Here is a 13908-nt window from a genome sequence, read left to right as displayed (position 1 = left end):
CTCCCCCCCCCCCCCCCCCACATATCCATTTAATTCTATTTTTAAAGCAACAAATCACCCCATAATAGGTAATCATTATGAAGTTCATCCATATTATTTTCACATTCCTTGTAATCAAACAACTCATAAATAATCGAAATAATTGGAATTACCGTTAATTTCCTCTATGCCTAAAATACACAATAACACATTGTTATCTATCAATCAACAAATCATCATTTTGTCTTCCACAATTTCTTGTCATATAGCATAAATATACACCGTTATGATTTCTATTATCATCCCATATAAGTGGCCACAAATCACCACAAAATTTTGATAAGACTAATGATCATTTAGCTTCAAAAATAATTTAAATTCCCCAATGATTGTCACCAATCACACATCATATCATTTCCTTGTATTTATCGTGCAAGCTATAGCTAAAAATTTTCCTATGTACTCATAAAACAAATCTTGTAGTTCTACAACTAAATTGATAATTAAGTAGTTGTAACATCCGTAACTTCGAATGCCCTGCAAAATCATCACAATCTGTTCAAAATTTAATAGGTTACATTCACACATAGTTCCAACCCAGCAACTAATAACATTTCCAACCATCGGATCATTGTAACTACCATACTTACATACTAATCATTTCTAAATCTTTTAACTTTCATTTTTCTTTTCATACATTCTAGCTAGAGAGCTTGTGATTTTTGCTACCACAATATGTGATCATACACTGAACATGCATGAATTATAAAAATTTTCAAAACCATGCTCTGATACTACTTTGACACAACCCGTCCCGAATCACCCTAATGGGCCCAAAATGTAAAGTGTGCCGATGATAGATGCTGACTAGATGTCAAATCTATCACCAAAACTGACTATGAGTTATTTCAAAAAAATGCAACAAAATCAAATGTTTAAAAAAAACATAGTGCAATGGGCCCAAAACTTTACTTTGTGGTTTAATCAAATTGACTCATATCTTTCAACATGTCGTGTGGCTCTAACTCTGAAATCACCATGCTCCTCAAGCTATCAAGGACCAATATTACCTGTAAAAAATAATTTTAAAAAAAAATATATGAATTGATAGCTCAGTGAGCGGAAGAGTTCAAAAATAATCATACTTTCTTCTTTAAATATTTTTATCCAACGTCAAGTTCATATCATTAAATACTTCACATGATAGCCTCATACAATTATAGACAAAAAGTGAAACATTCTCATAACACTGTAAATATCATCTCATAGTCATGATATAGTCATCCGTTGATATCTATACCACCATCACATCACATCACATCACATGTAATCCACCAAAAATGTACCCTCTGACTAAAATCTATAAACTGTCTCTCGGGTTAAGCACTTTCGCCACGCGCCTTTGGCCCCATCCATGAACAAAAGCATGTCTCATGACCTCTGGTAATCAATTCTAGAACACGGCCAAGGCCCCCTCAGTGAACTATATGTACACAATCACAACCCCTTCATCCCCAGTTGACCCCTGAGTGTAGTATAGAACACGGCCAAAGCCCCTCAGTGAACTAGAAGAAATATATAATTACGGGTACTTTTCTGGTCGATCTCAAAATCAAATCTCATATTTCAATTCACAATGTATCATATACAATCTTTGAAATCCCACATGTATTATGATAAAAGATAATTCTATAATAACCATATAATTCGAACACATAATTCTACATACTTTGATAATATACTTAATTCATAAATACTTTAAAAATATTTATATTTTTTTCCACTCACAAAACTATGTTCACAAAATCAACTCAGTTGGTAAGCTGTCCCGGTGTCAGTATCGTCGCCTAAAATATGATATAATTTTTAAATCAACAATTAATTATTTTAAGTAATTAAATAGGCGATACTCAAACTTAATCATTTCAAGTTTAAGTGATTTCCACAGTCTCTTTAATCACTAAAACTAATTTTTCTTTCACTTTACTCAATCTCATAGTTTATTATACGTAACCCCTTCAATAAAATTAAATTTGATCTAACAAACTAACAACTATAAAATTAAACATAATTTGACAATAAGTAACTTTTTACTTACCTTTCAAAATTGAGGAATTCAAGCCTAATAGTATAAACCACTTATTTTCAAACACGTTGGTGAAATTTTTCTATTTTTTTCTTTCTTCTTCCTCTTCTTTTTTCTTTTCTTCCTCTTTTTTCTTCCTTTTTCTCGCTGTTTCGTTTTCTCTCAGTGTATGTTTGTGTGCGAAATTGTAAATGGATTTGGCATATTAATCCACCGCCTACTCTTTTCTTTATTATTATTATTATTTTTTTTAAGAGCTTGAGAATTTTGACTTTTCATTTTCATTTTTTTTATTTAAGGTATTACAAAAATGAGACAATATTTAATTACCTCCAATTTCCTAAAATATTTGTACAATTTTATTTGTTGAAGTTAATGAAGTACAAGACTTTTTTACTTCGTAGTACCCCATGTAATACGTCCCACGATGTTTATTCTCTTCAAATTTCATGGGACAGATTCTGGATCGAACTTAATAAAAATAAATAAATAAACAAACAAACAAAAGCATAAAAAAATTACACATAAAAAACCTAAATCCACCCCTGCTATTGTTCAATTGTGGAGATATTTTCAAGATTTTATTACCAATGATACTTGTTATGGGTTTATTAGGAAATTTCCTTGTACTGGTTTCCAATATTTCGTTTCATTTCCCTTCCATGTGAAATATGTTACAATGAAGAACATATTAAACACTTCCCCCAAGCTAGAGATTTCAGCCCTTTCTTTCCCTCTACATTATTAGTTTAATTTTGGAAAACTCTAATTCCTGAAACGGGAGACAAATGAAGAGAATATAAAAAAGAAAAATAAATTTTCATAGCATAAGCCCCTTTCTAAACATCTCTCTTTCTTTTCTATCTCTCTCCCTCTACCGCAACACAGACCCAATTCTCTCTCAAGACAGAAGAAGATAAAGGTAGTGGGTGATTAAAACTATTTTGACTAAGAAGGGATAGAAAAGAGCATGAAACCCCTCTCCCAAGGTGTAAGGGTGAAGCCCCTGGGCTAAAATTTCATTAAGAATAGGTTAGGAATATTTTGTGAGCAATTTTATCCTTATTTTTTTCATATAAATAGGGAGTCTTCAGTAGATTGTACGTAATCATCATGAAAAAAAAATAGAGGTTATAGAAAATAGGTTTGCGACTTTTTTAGTAAACTTCATTTCATCATAGAGAATTACTATAGTGACGAAAGACAGAGTTGTACTACCTTGAGGAGAACCACTATAATCTTGCGTATTCTTGAGTATCTATATATTCTTTTTGTGATTTTATTACACTTGATTGGAAAAGAATTAGAGTTTCTAGTTCTCAACAATTGGTATCAGAGCTTTCAGTGCTTTTGGTTATGATTGAGAGCTTTGTCTCTCATGAAGAAGTAAGTTTATTAGGAATCTTCAAATTTGATTATATAGATTTTGCTGTTGAAGGATACAAATAGAGGATTATATATACAATAAAAATGCAAATGAGAAGTTGAAATGAATGAAGGATGATGAGTGAAAGCTTGTTGATCATTGTTAACCTGTCTACGAATTAAAAGCCTTTGCATGTAACAAGGTACACTCTATGAAAAAATTATTTAATTTAAAGATGACCTCTCTATGTGTGAGACATTTGTCGGCCCATATTAGTAGCCTCCTCTTAACATTGTGACTGGGGTTAATGGCCCATTATATAAAGCAACAAAATATGAATATTTTGTATGTTCTTTTTAGGAAATTAATGTGCATTAAAATGAAAGAAACTGTTCAAAGTGAAGAGAATACAGAACTGGGAAAATTTGGAAATTTTTAATCTTGGGATACAAATACTTCAACAAATGGCTCTTCATTTTTATGTTTTTGTTCAAGGAGTTAGACTTTGCCTTAAAAGGACAACTTAGATACAGGAACTCAGATATAGAAGAAACATAGGAGCTAAGTAGTTTAGAAAGTGAGGAAGAGGGAAAAGGAAAAACTTGTGATGCTTGAAAGAGAGATAAAAGTCGGTCTTGGCTAACCCGGAAATCAGCACCACTTTGTTTTGGAAAAAGCCTTATTGCTCGCATTCAAGCACGCAGGATGTATTGTGGATGTTCCTGTTGGAAAGGCTATATATGCTAGGGTCAGTGGTCAATTGGTTGGTGGAACCTATTTATGGCACAGGTTCTTAAGAGCTGACGATTAACGTGAAAGAAAGAAGAAAGATAGGCCAAATGATAGATATTCTCAATTAAGAACAAATATAGGATTTTAGAGCAATAAGCCTAGTTGGCATTCCTTCTACTTGTGTTCTTGCTCCAGCTACCAGGCCTGGTTTTGCCCAGAGCGAACTAGGCAGCCGCCTTGGGCCTTAGAAATACAAGGACCTCTTAACATTAATAAATAGATAAATAAAAGAGCAGCCGAAACCAGCCCACAATAATCCACCCACTTACTCAAAATAATTCCATTTTACATAGATGATAGATGGTAAGATGATTAAAAAATGGCAGAAAATTTTCCAGATTGTAGAGTTCACAGAAGTAGATTTGCAGAAGAAATTACAAGTAATCGTTTCGTGTTCCGTAATTTCTCTCTCGTCTCATGTATTGTTTTCAAGATTGTATTCTTCTTCATTGTTCATTCAATAGAGAATTACTCTAATGTGCAATAAAATGTGGATTTCTCTAATTTGAGAAGGAATGAAAGTCATTTTAATAGGTTTATCGATCTCTTGAATTCTATAATAGAACTGATGCATAATATTGGGATATTGAATTTTACATTGGATTTTGTGAATCCTATTTGTCTGTTAAAATTAAGTTAATGATTCAGTAACTTCGCTTATATGTATTTTGTTAAATGTTAATGGCTGAATTTTAACCTGGGATGACAATGAAAATGCAAAATAAATAAGAGAATACTTATGCATGTACTTGTGTGCCTTCAGGTTCTGCTGGAGTTCCAAAAATTAGGAAATGATTAAGGAAATTTCCTGCTCAATATGAAAAAATATGTTTCTTAACTTCCATTGCTTAACATATATAGTACAAATGGAATGAAGTAGTATTATTCACAAATGGAACTGTAGGGAAATAAATTTTATACGTAATAGAAGGAATGAAAAGGTTGAAGCATGATAAACGTCCTAATAAACTTCTGTTTTAGCTTCATCATCAAGTTTAGTATTATATGGTGAAGATGGAATTGTGTAGAGAATATCCACCATATTTTAGTTGATGATTATTTTTAATCGGCCATCTTAAAAATTTATTAGTTTATCATATGTCGCTTTATTAGTCACCTAGGACTTCAAATTTCTCAGGCCCGCCCTGCCAGCTACCATGTTTATAGTATATAGGGGAAAAGACAAAATTTCTTTATCAATATTGCCTTGGAAGTTTATCGTATTTTTTACTTGAACATGCGTGAGTGTAAGGAATGCACCTGCATAACATGTACGATTTTCGTGCAAAAAAATAATCTACCACTTCAATGGGCTTTTCCACCAAAAAATTAAAATAAAATAAAATAGATAAGAATCAATAAGAGCAATGTATCTATGAGGATATGCACTAGTCTTTTTCACCTTACAAATCTTACTTCAACACAAGCTTCTGCATTTTTATGTTTATGTTTAAAGAATTTGATTTAATACGGAAAAATAAAATAGTGCTATACATTTTGGAAAGTATGGAACTCCATTAATGTTGCCTTGGAAGTTCATCATTTTTTCTAGTTGAACTTGCTCGAGTATACTACACATGCCAAACACGTGCAAATAAAATAAAATAAAATAAAATAAGAATCAATAAGAGCAATGTATCTATGAGGACATGCACTTGTCTTTTTCACCTTACAAATCATACTTCAACACAAGCTTCTTCGTTTTTATGTTTATGTTTAAAGAATTTGATTTTAATACAGAAAAATAAAATAGTGCTATACATTATGGAAAGTATGAAACTCCATTAATGTTGCCTTGGAAGTTCATCATTTTTTCTAGTTGAACTTGCTCGAGTATACTACACATGCCAAACACGTGCAATTTCCATGTAAAACTAATAAATTGTTTAAATGTGTTGGTGTTTAAACAAGGGGAAAAAAATCCTTGCCAAGTCCTCTGTTTGATTTTGTTTCCATATATTGACATTGACTGTGAAGGATAGATTATTCAGTTAGCTGGTGAAGAGAGCTTCAAAGTATCTCATGTTTCGTGTCCATAAGCTCTTCCTATGTTTTATTTTAATGACAGTCTCCAGGGGGATTAAAATTAATAAGTTGTAAAGTTACATTTTCTAAATATATTTGAAAAAGGTAAAAAAATGTGATGTTGCTGTAACTCAAGGTAGTACTTTTCAATTTCAATTGGGAACTTTTAAAAGGTGTTACTTGTTGAAGCTTTCGCCACATGACTTGCATATATTAGGGGAGATTTTTGTTTAATGGAACCGTTCGAATCCCAACTTTTGAAATCATGACCACATGCACCTTTGGAAATTTAGATTGAGAACCAATTCTTTATTGGCATGCATAGTCATCAAGACAGAAAATGGATTGAGGGATTTTCACGACGAAGTAATGGAATTAAGTACAAATCTGGTGCAGCATAATCTCGTTCCTTGCAAAGGCGTAAAAATATTTGGTCTGGCAGAACATCATTTGAATCTGTCAAATCACTATTGAAGGTAGTTTAAGTACGAAGAGATGGTCTATGTTGATGCTATGATAGAGGATACAGATCCGGGTTACCAATTTTATGGCATTAGAACAGAACATATGGAAACTAACTTGAAGCAGAATGACAAAATTGATGAACCTTGAGGAAATATTTCTGTGCCAAATCAGAGCGCAAGGGTCCAAGGCATTCATATGGAATGTCCTTCCCATCTGAAGGGATAAAATTTACCATTGATGGTAGGTTAGATGTTAAATTTTTATAAATGTACATACTTGTCAAGATATACCGAAAGAATTTACAAAATCTGTGACTAAATCCAAATCGAAGACTCAAATATTTTTCTTGTGGTCTTGTATCCACACTTAATCATATGGATCTTTAGGATCAGTGTGTGTTTCCTCTTAAGGTCAGCTAGGTAATTAGCTATTATGCTCAGACTCGGATACAGGTATGTATCTAAGTGTTGGATATTTTATTTTCTAAAATGTATGATACAGGAACATGGCTAAAAAGAATCCAAATTTCGGACACAATACATGGGTAGATCTTTCAAATTTCAAATTATCCCAGAAATTCACATATAAAAGGTAATAATATTTAAGTGAATTTTAATTAGAAAAAAGGTTGAATGACTAAAATGAAAACTTAATCAAAGTATGGTGACCTCTAATGAAAATTTAAGTAAAGTCGAGCCATGCTTCTTAATTCTTTTAATAGGCCTCAATTAGGGTCTCTCTTCATTTAGCGCCATCCTCTATCATCCCTAGCACCTACGGCACTAAATCAAGGTTTCCTCTCCCACCAATTCTTTCCCTTTTTCACCTTGTAACGTATCCTCTTCAGCACAGCTGCCTCCTTGCTCAGCCCATTTGCCATTTCCTCTTCAGGTTTGTCTCCTCTTCCTCACAGCTGCCTTCTTGCCCAGCTTCCTAAAGCTTTGCATCAACCTACGCCGTGTCCGCCCCCTATTTCATAACCATACCCATATCATGTTATGACTACAGGAGTATGCTGGCCGGAAACAAGAGTCCGAGCATCACAAGTATTAAGCAGTGAACATAAAGTTAGAAAATAACTTGAAAACTGGCACGTGCATAAGAAGTGCTTTTTTTTTTTCTTTTTTTTTTTTTAACAAAAATGTTTAAATATAAAAATGTCTATATCTTATTTCGAGTATTAAAAACTAAGAATATATATGATAAACAAACATTTAATTTCAAATGCATTTTTTCCAAATAACAAGGGAAAGACAAAGCACTCGTTTCGTTAACTAAGCAATCCAAGGCAATGCAAATGCAAAAACACAATCAAAGCCTGATCATTAGACTAAAACATACACAACATTTTCAATTTGTTCTAAAATAATGTCAACTGATAATCCATTTCAAATAAGATACCACTAAGTTATAGATCCTTCTCACGTATGGCAAAGTATCCAGCCCTCATCTCAATTACAAATCCACAACCAAGGCTCCACTCCTTAACAACCTTCAATCCACCTCCATCCAGCCTTCCCCTCTTCTCTTTCTTCCCAAAGAACGACCTTCCAAGCTTTTCGCTGACTTCAATCCACCTCCATCCAGCCTTCCCCTCTTCGCTTTCTTCCCAAAGAAAACACCTTAAGTTTACTACTCTCCTTGAAGCACATATACATTTTCACCAGCATTCCACTAACCTTCTTCCATTCCAGACTCTCCAGGTCCAACCACAAGATCAAGATGGTTCACACGCTAAGGGAAGAAAACTAGCTTTTTAACCCTTCAACCATGTAAATATTGGCCTTCTCCAATTGCAGTCGCTTCAAAATGCCAAACATGTTGCCCCACTGCCTCTTCTCCACCCAAACCCACTGCTTCGTTTTCTCAATATCTGTGATTTATCCTATTAGCTCCTAGTGAGTCCAAGTCTGGTCAATAGTCCAGTGATGAGAGATCTGTCTGTTTAAAGAAAATGAGAGAATATTTAATTACTTCCAATTTCCTAAAAAATTTGTTCAAATTTATTTGTTGATGTTACTTAAGTACAAGACATTTCAACTTGGACGTACAGCATGTCTGACATTCCACGTCCCACGATGATTATTCTCTACAAATTTTAATCTCAAGTTCGATTGTAAGATATTTGCAAGATATATTACCAACGACACTTGTTATGGGTTTATTAGAAAATTTCCTCGTACTGGTTTCCGGTATTTCCTTGTCATTTCCCTTCCTTATGAAATATGTTACTGTAAAGAACATATTAAAAACTTCCCTTAGCTAGAGATTTCAACTCCCTCTTTCTCTCTACACTGTTCGTTTTTCAATTTTTGAAGACCATAATTCCTAAAAACCATAGACAAATGAAGAAAGTATAGAAAAGAAAAATAAATTTTCATAGCACAACTCCCTTTCTAAACACGTCCCTCTCGGGTAATTCAAAGCTATCTTGACCAAGAAGGGTTGGAAAAGAGCATGAAACCCCTCTCCCAAGGTGTGAGGGTGGAGCTCTTGGGCTACAGTTTCAATTAAATAAATTTGGAGTTTCGCACTTACAATTTTGGTTTTATCCTTATTTTCCTTATAAATAGGAAGTCTTCATTAGGTTGCACGTAGTCGTCATCATAAAAATAAGTAGAGGTTATAGAAATAGAGTGTTTGACTTTTCTTGTAAACTTCTTTCATCATAATGAATTAGAAAGATGATGTAGTACTACCTTGAGAAGAACATCCATAGTCTTGCATGTTCTTGAGTATATATATTCTTTTTGTGATTTTATTATACGTGATTTGTATAAAATTAGAGCTTCAAATTGTCAACAATTAGAACCCCAGTTTTTGGTGCTTTTGGTTTTGATTAAAAACCCTTTGCGCTTAACAAGGTAGACCCGATAAAAAAAATTATTTAATTTAAAGATGGCCTCCACATGACATTAGGCCTAAGGTAGTAAATGGCCCATTATATAAAACAACAAAATATGAAAATTTTAATGTTCGTTAAATTGAAAGAAATTGTTCAAATGGAAGAGACTACAGAACTGGGAAATTTTGGAAATTCTTGCGATACAAGTTCAACACATGGCTCTTCATTTTTATGTTTTTGTTCAAAGAGTTAGATTCTGCTTTAAAAGGACAACTTAGATACAGGAACTCAGATATAGAAGAAATATATGAGCTAAATAGTTTAGAAAGTGAGGAAGGGGGAAAAGGAAAAACTTGTGATGCTTGAAATTGAGAGAACAGTTGCCTATGGCTAACACAGAAATTAGCACCACTTTGTTTTGGTGAAAGCCTCATTGCTTGCATTCAACCACGCGGGATGTATAGTGGATGTTTCTGTTTGAAAGGCTATATATGTTAGGGTCAGTGGTTGACTGGTCGGTAGATCCTCTTTATGGTATAGGCCCCTAAGAGCTAATGACCAACGAGAAAGAAAGTGGCAAGATAGGCCAAAAGACGGATAGATACTCTCATTCAAGAACAAATATAGAATTTTAGAGCGATTAAGCCTAGTTGGCATTCCTTCTACTTGTGTTCTTGCTCTGGCTACTTGTTATCAATGTTTGCCTTGGAAGTTTATCATATTTTTACATGAACTTGTCAAGTGTATGGAATGCACCTGCCTAGCTGGTACAATTTTCGTGCTAAAAACACTGTCTACCTCTTCGATGTGACTTTTCCCAAAAAAATGAATCCATAAGAGCAACGTGTCTTCAAGGACATGCCCTAGTCTTTTTCACCTTAAAAATCTTACTTCAACCCAAGCTTCTTCATTTCTATTTAAAACTAAGGAACTTCATTAATGTTGCCTTGGAAGTTTACATAATTTCTAGTTGAACTTGCACGAGTGTACTGCACGTTCCAAGCACGTACGATTTCCATGTAAAGCTGATAAATTTCGGTGTAAAACTGACCATCAACAGCTGCAATGGCGAGATGGTTTATTAATATTTAATAAAATAATATTAAAAATTCTTCAATCAATGTATAAATGCACTAAAACTTAAAAACCATATAGGTGGCAGCGCTTATTTCCTTTACACTGGATGGAGATTCCAAGAAACGATCCATTTTGACACTACTAAAAAATTTTCAGTGGGCATCAAGTACCCAAGAATGATCAAAGTTCCTAATTTTTGAAAAAATAACTTTGAAATTCGTTGGTCTTAATAAAATAAGCAAAGTCCCTGATTTTATATTAATCCTAACAGCGAATTTATTCAAGATCCTGAACTCAGACAGCGTTTTAAAGTTAAATTTTTCCTTCAATATTAAACTTGGATTTACTTAACGCATGATTAAAAAAGAAAAGTAAAGAAAATATTTCATTTCCACAAGAAAAAATATATAAAAATAAGCACGAAAAATAAACATACCATGAACTGGCGAATTCGTAGAGCTTTCCGGTGCCAGAAAAAATTATGACAGCAACTTGTGCAGCACACAAAATGGCCAATTCTTTTGCCTTCTTCAGCAATCTGCCTAGTCGTTTTGAGAACGTCACTTGCCAGCTATTGATGTTCTCAATCTTCTTAATCTCAACTTTTCCTCTACCCATTTTTCACCCTTCAATAACATCCAAATACTCCGAGAAAGAAAGAATGTGGAGAAGAGGGAGACGGGTAGGGTGGAGTGGAATGGAATGGAATTGGTATTATAAATACAATAGATGCTATAATTCCTTTTCGGTGTGGTGGAAATTTTTATTGCTTTTGGTCTAATGAAACAAAAGCTATTGATGTTCTCAATCTTCTTAATCTCAACTTTTCCTCTACCCATTTTTCACCCTTCAATAACATCCAAATACTCTGAGAAAGAAAGAATGTGGAGAAGGGGGAGACGGGTAGGGTGGAGTGGAGTGGAGTGGAATGGAACGGAATTGGTATTATAAATACAATAGATGCTATAATTCCTTTTCGGTGCGGTGGAAATTTTTATTGCTTTTGGTCTAATGAAACAAAAGGGTGAATGAATTTGGAGACAAAATATAAGGGAAATAATATACCCGTGGGCTGCCACCCAGCCTCGCCTGGTGCTGGATCCATCGGTGACAACAGCAATTCACATCCCCATATCTTACTCTCTGAATAGTAGAGACTGGCATGCTCTGTAAGAAGGAATGTATCATCCAAACCAAATAAAACAGAGCCGTGCCAAGATCGAGCCGAGCCGAGCGGAGCAGAAGGAGGATTTAACAAGCGGGTTAAAGGGTTACAAACCACAAGGGACATATATATTATTGATCAAAGAATTCGTCATAAATAATTACGGGTAAACTGCAAAAACTTTTCTGAAATAAAAAAAAATGCACACACACACACACAAAAAGAGTCGAGGGTAAGGCTTAAATTTATTGCAAAAAATATTTATTTAATTTCTAGAAGGTCATGAGAGCACGTGCCTAGAACATGCAATTTTTTCCAGAAATTTCAAAAAATTCGATTTTATCAGTGGTTAAACCCTAATTGAATATAGAAGAAACAAATAATAGATTACAACAAGAATGCAGAGCCTTATTGTCTAAAGTTGATATTGTCATTAATGGTATATACTATATATCTTTGTGACTGAAGTTTTGGGATGTGATCTTTGATGCTCCATAAACAAGGACAACCTTACAGCTTACGGAGATATAATGCAACAATTGAAAATTTGTTTTGATTTTTCTAGTATATGTTGCCTATGATGCTCGGACTTGAGTATAGGTATCAGGTATGGGTACGTATCTACTTGTCGAATTTTTTATTTTCTAAAATGTATGATACTGGGACATGGTTAAAAAGTATCCAAATTTCAAACAAGGTTGCATCTTTCAAACTTCAATTTTTTTACTAATCCAAGATATCATTTTGAATATTCTAAAATCAGTTATTTACAAAGAAGGAAATTGGAATTGAATAAGGGGTTAAGACGAAAAAATAGAATTTTGGAGTCTAATTTTCAATTATGAAAATTATTAAATTTTATATAAAATAGAAAATGAGAGACTTGATTGCAATTTGGATTTAGTGGAGCACTGAATAGTACTACATGGAACCCATTTCATTTCATACAAACAAAACACTAAATCACTAATACAAAAGGAGAAAGAAAGAAGTAGAAAAAGAAAGGGAAAACATAGCGTCGCCACTTTTCTCCACCTCTCAATGGCAACACTAGGTTTTAAAAAAAAATGAAGAAGAAGAAGCAAAAATGACGAAATGTCCGATTAAAACTTAAAGATCCAACACATATCTCATACCCATCCCATGTCATGTCGTGTCCGATATAGGTACTCCTACTATTTTGAAGTGTCCGAGCATCAGAGTATGTTGCAACGTATTAAAGTTATGTTTTTCTCTTGAAATAAATGGCCTCATCATGAGCTATGAATATGCCATTAAAGGCCCATCATGAAACAACAGAACCTGAAATGATCACATCAGTGCACAAGAATTTTAAGTACATGGAACACTTGAAACTACCACTCCTTGATTATCACTCCTCATCGACGAGTGAGGGACTTATGATACAAAGGTACCCAAAAAAGATTAACCAAACTTGAAGTGATATTTGACGTGATTAAGGGCGTTGCACAGATATGGACATCGACTGGCATTAGATGATATTCCTCAATGTTGAAATCTTTTTTGTCGGCTGGTAAGAACTTCAAGAGTACCCTTCTATAAGAACATGTGCCTACACTCACATCCAAAGTTAGGTTGTGTGCTCGGGTGTTCCTGCGATGAACCTCCGCACTCAAGTCAGAAACAAGGATTAAAGGGAAAAGGAAAGTTAATTAAATGTTGTTTTTATGTGTTTATTGCAGAATCAATATTACCTTTCCTTGGCGATCCTTTAAACAGGCTTTTCCTATTAGCTAGATTTGGTAAATTGCATGAGTATGCAACATTATTGAAACTGCAACACTATCTGGGGCTCGGCTCGCTAGCCATCTCTGATTTCCTTCATTTGTATTGTACTGAAATCTGAGGCTTCCTCATTAGCCTCATTATTGCCTTATAATGCATTCGGATACCGGGAGATATATTGAAGACTTGTTTCTGCAAATACTCAAGTCATTGACTAAAAGAAGGAAGATCGAGATGCACGAGGAATACTAACTGATAGCATAGAAATTATTACGGGGGATTTGCATGTGCCCAAGATAATAGCTTTGAATATTACCTTGCAGGTCCCTTACCCAATCATAACTTTATATGCTTAGTAATTG

General features: G+C 33.9%; 1 protein-coding gene across 1 annotated transcript; it reads right to left on the bottom strand.

Annotated features, from left to right (window-relative positions):
* Positions 1-8121: 8121 nt before the first annotated feature.
* Positions 8122-11253, bottom strand: LOC111408490 (MADS-box protein AGL72-like). The gene is made up of 4 exons (XM_023038241.1): positions 11072-11253; positions 8855-8928; positions 8475-8586; positions 8122-8353 (listed from the first exon to the last, which is right to left on the bottom strand). The coding sequence occupies exons 1-4, from the start codon at positions 11251-11253 to the stop codon at positions 8122-8124; spliced, it is 600 nt and encodes a 199-aa protein (XP_022894009.1).
* Positions 11254-13908: the final 2655 nt, after the last annotated feature.

Source organism: Olea europaea, chromosome 13 (assembly GCF_002742605.1).
Source record: "Olea europaea var. sylvestris chromosome 13, O_europaea_v1, whole genome shotgun sequence".
Taxonomy (NCBI): domain Eukaryota; kingdom Viridiplantae; phylum Streptophyta; class Magnoliopsida; order Lamiales; family Oleaceae; genus Olea; species Olea europaea.
The sequence above is the reverse complement of the archived record's forward strand: the minus strand, read 5'-3'. Positions and strand labels throughout refer to the sequence as shown.

What these genes read in the sequence shown, in the direction of transcription:
- LOC111408490 (XM_023038241.1), bottom strand. Translation starts at nt 11,253, where the DNA reads ATGGGTAGAGGAAAAGTTGAGATTAAGAAGATTGAGAACATCAATAGC. An exon ending in TACGAATTCGCCAGTTCATG is followed by an intron (nt 8,929 to 11,071) that starts GTATGTTTATTT and finishes ATATTTCATAAG; the next exon opens with GAAGGGAAATGACAAGGAAA. An exon ending in ACCCATAACAAGTGTCGTTG is followed by an intron (nt 8,587 to 8,854) that starts GTAATATATCTT and finishes GATAAATCACAG; the next exon opens with ATATTGAGAAAACGAAGCAG.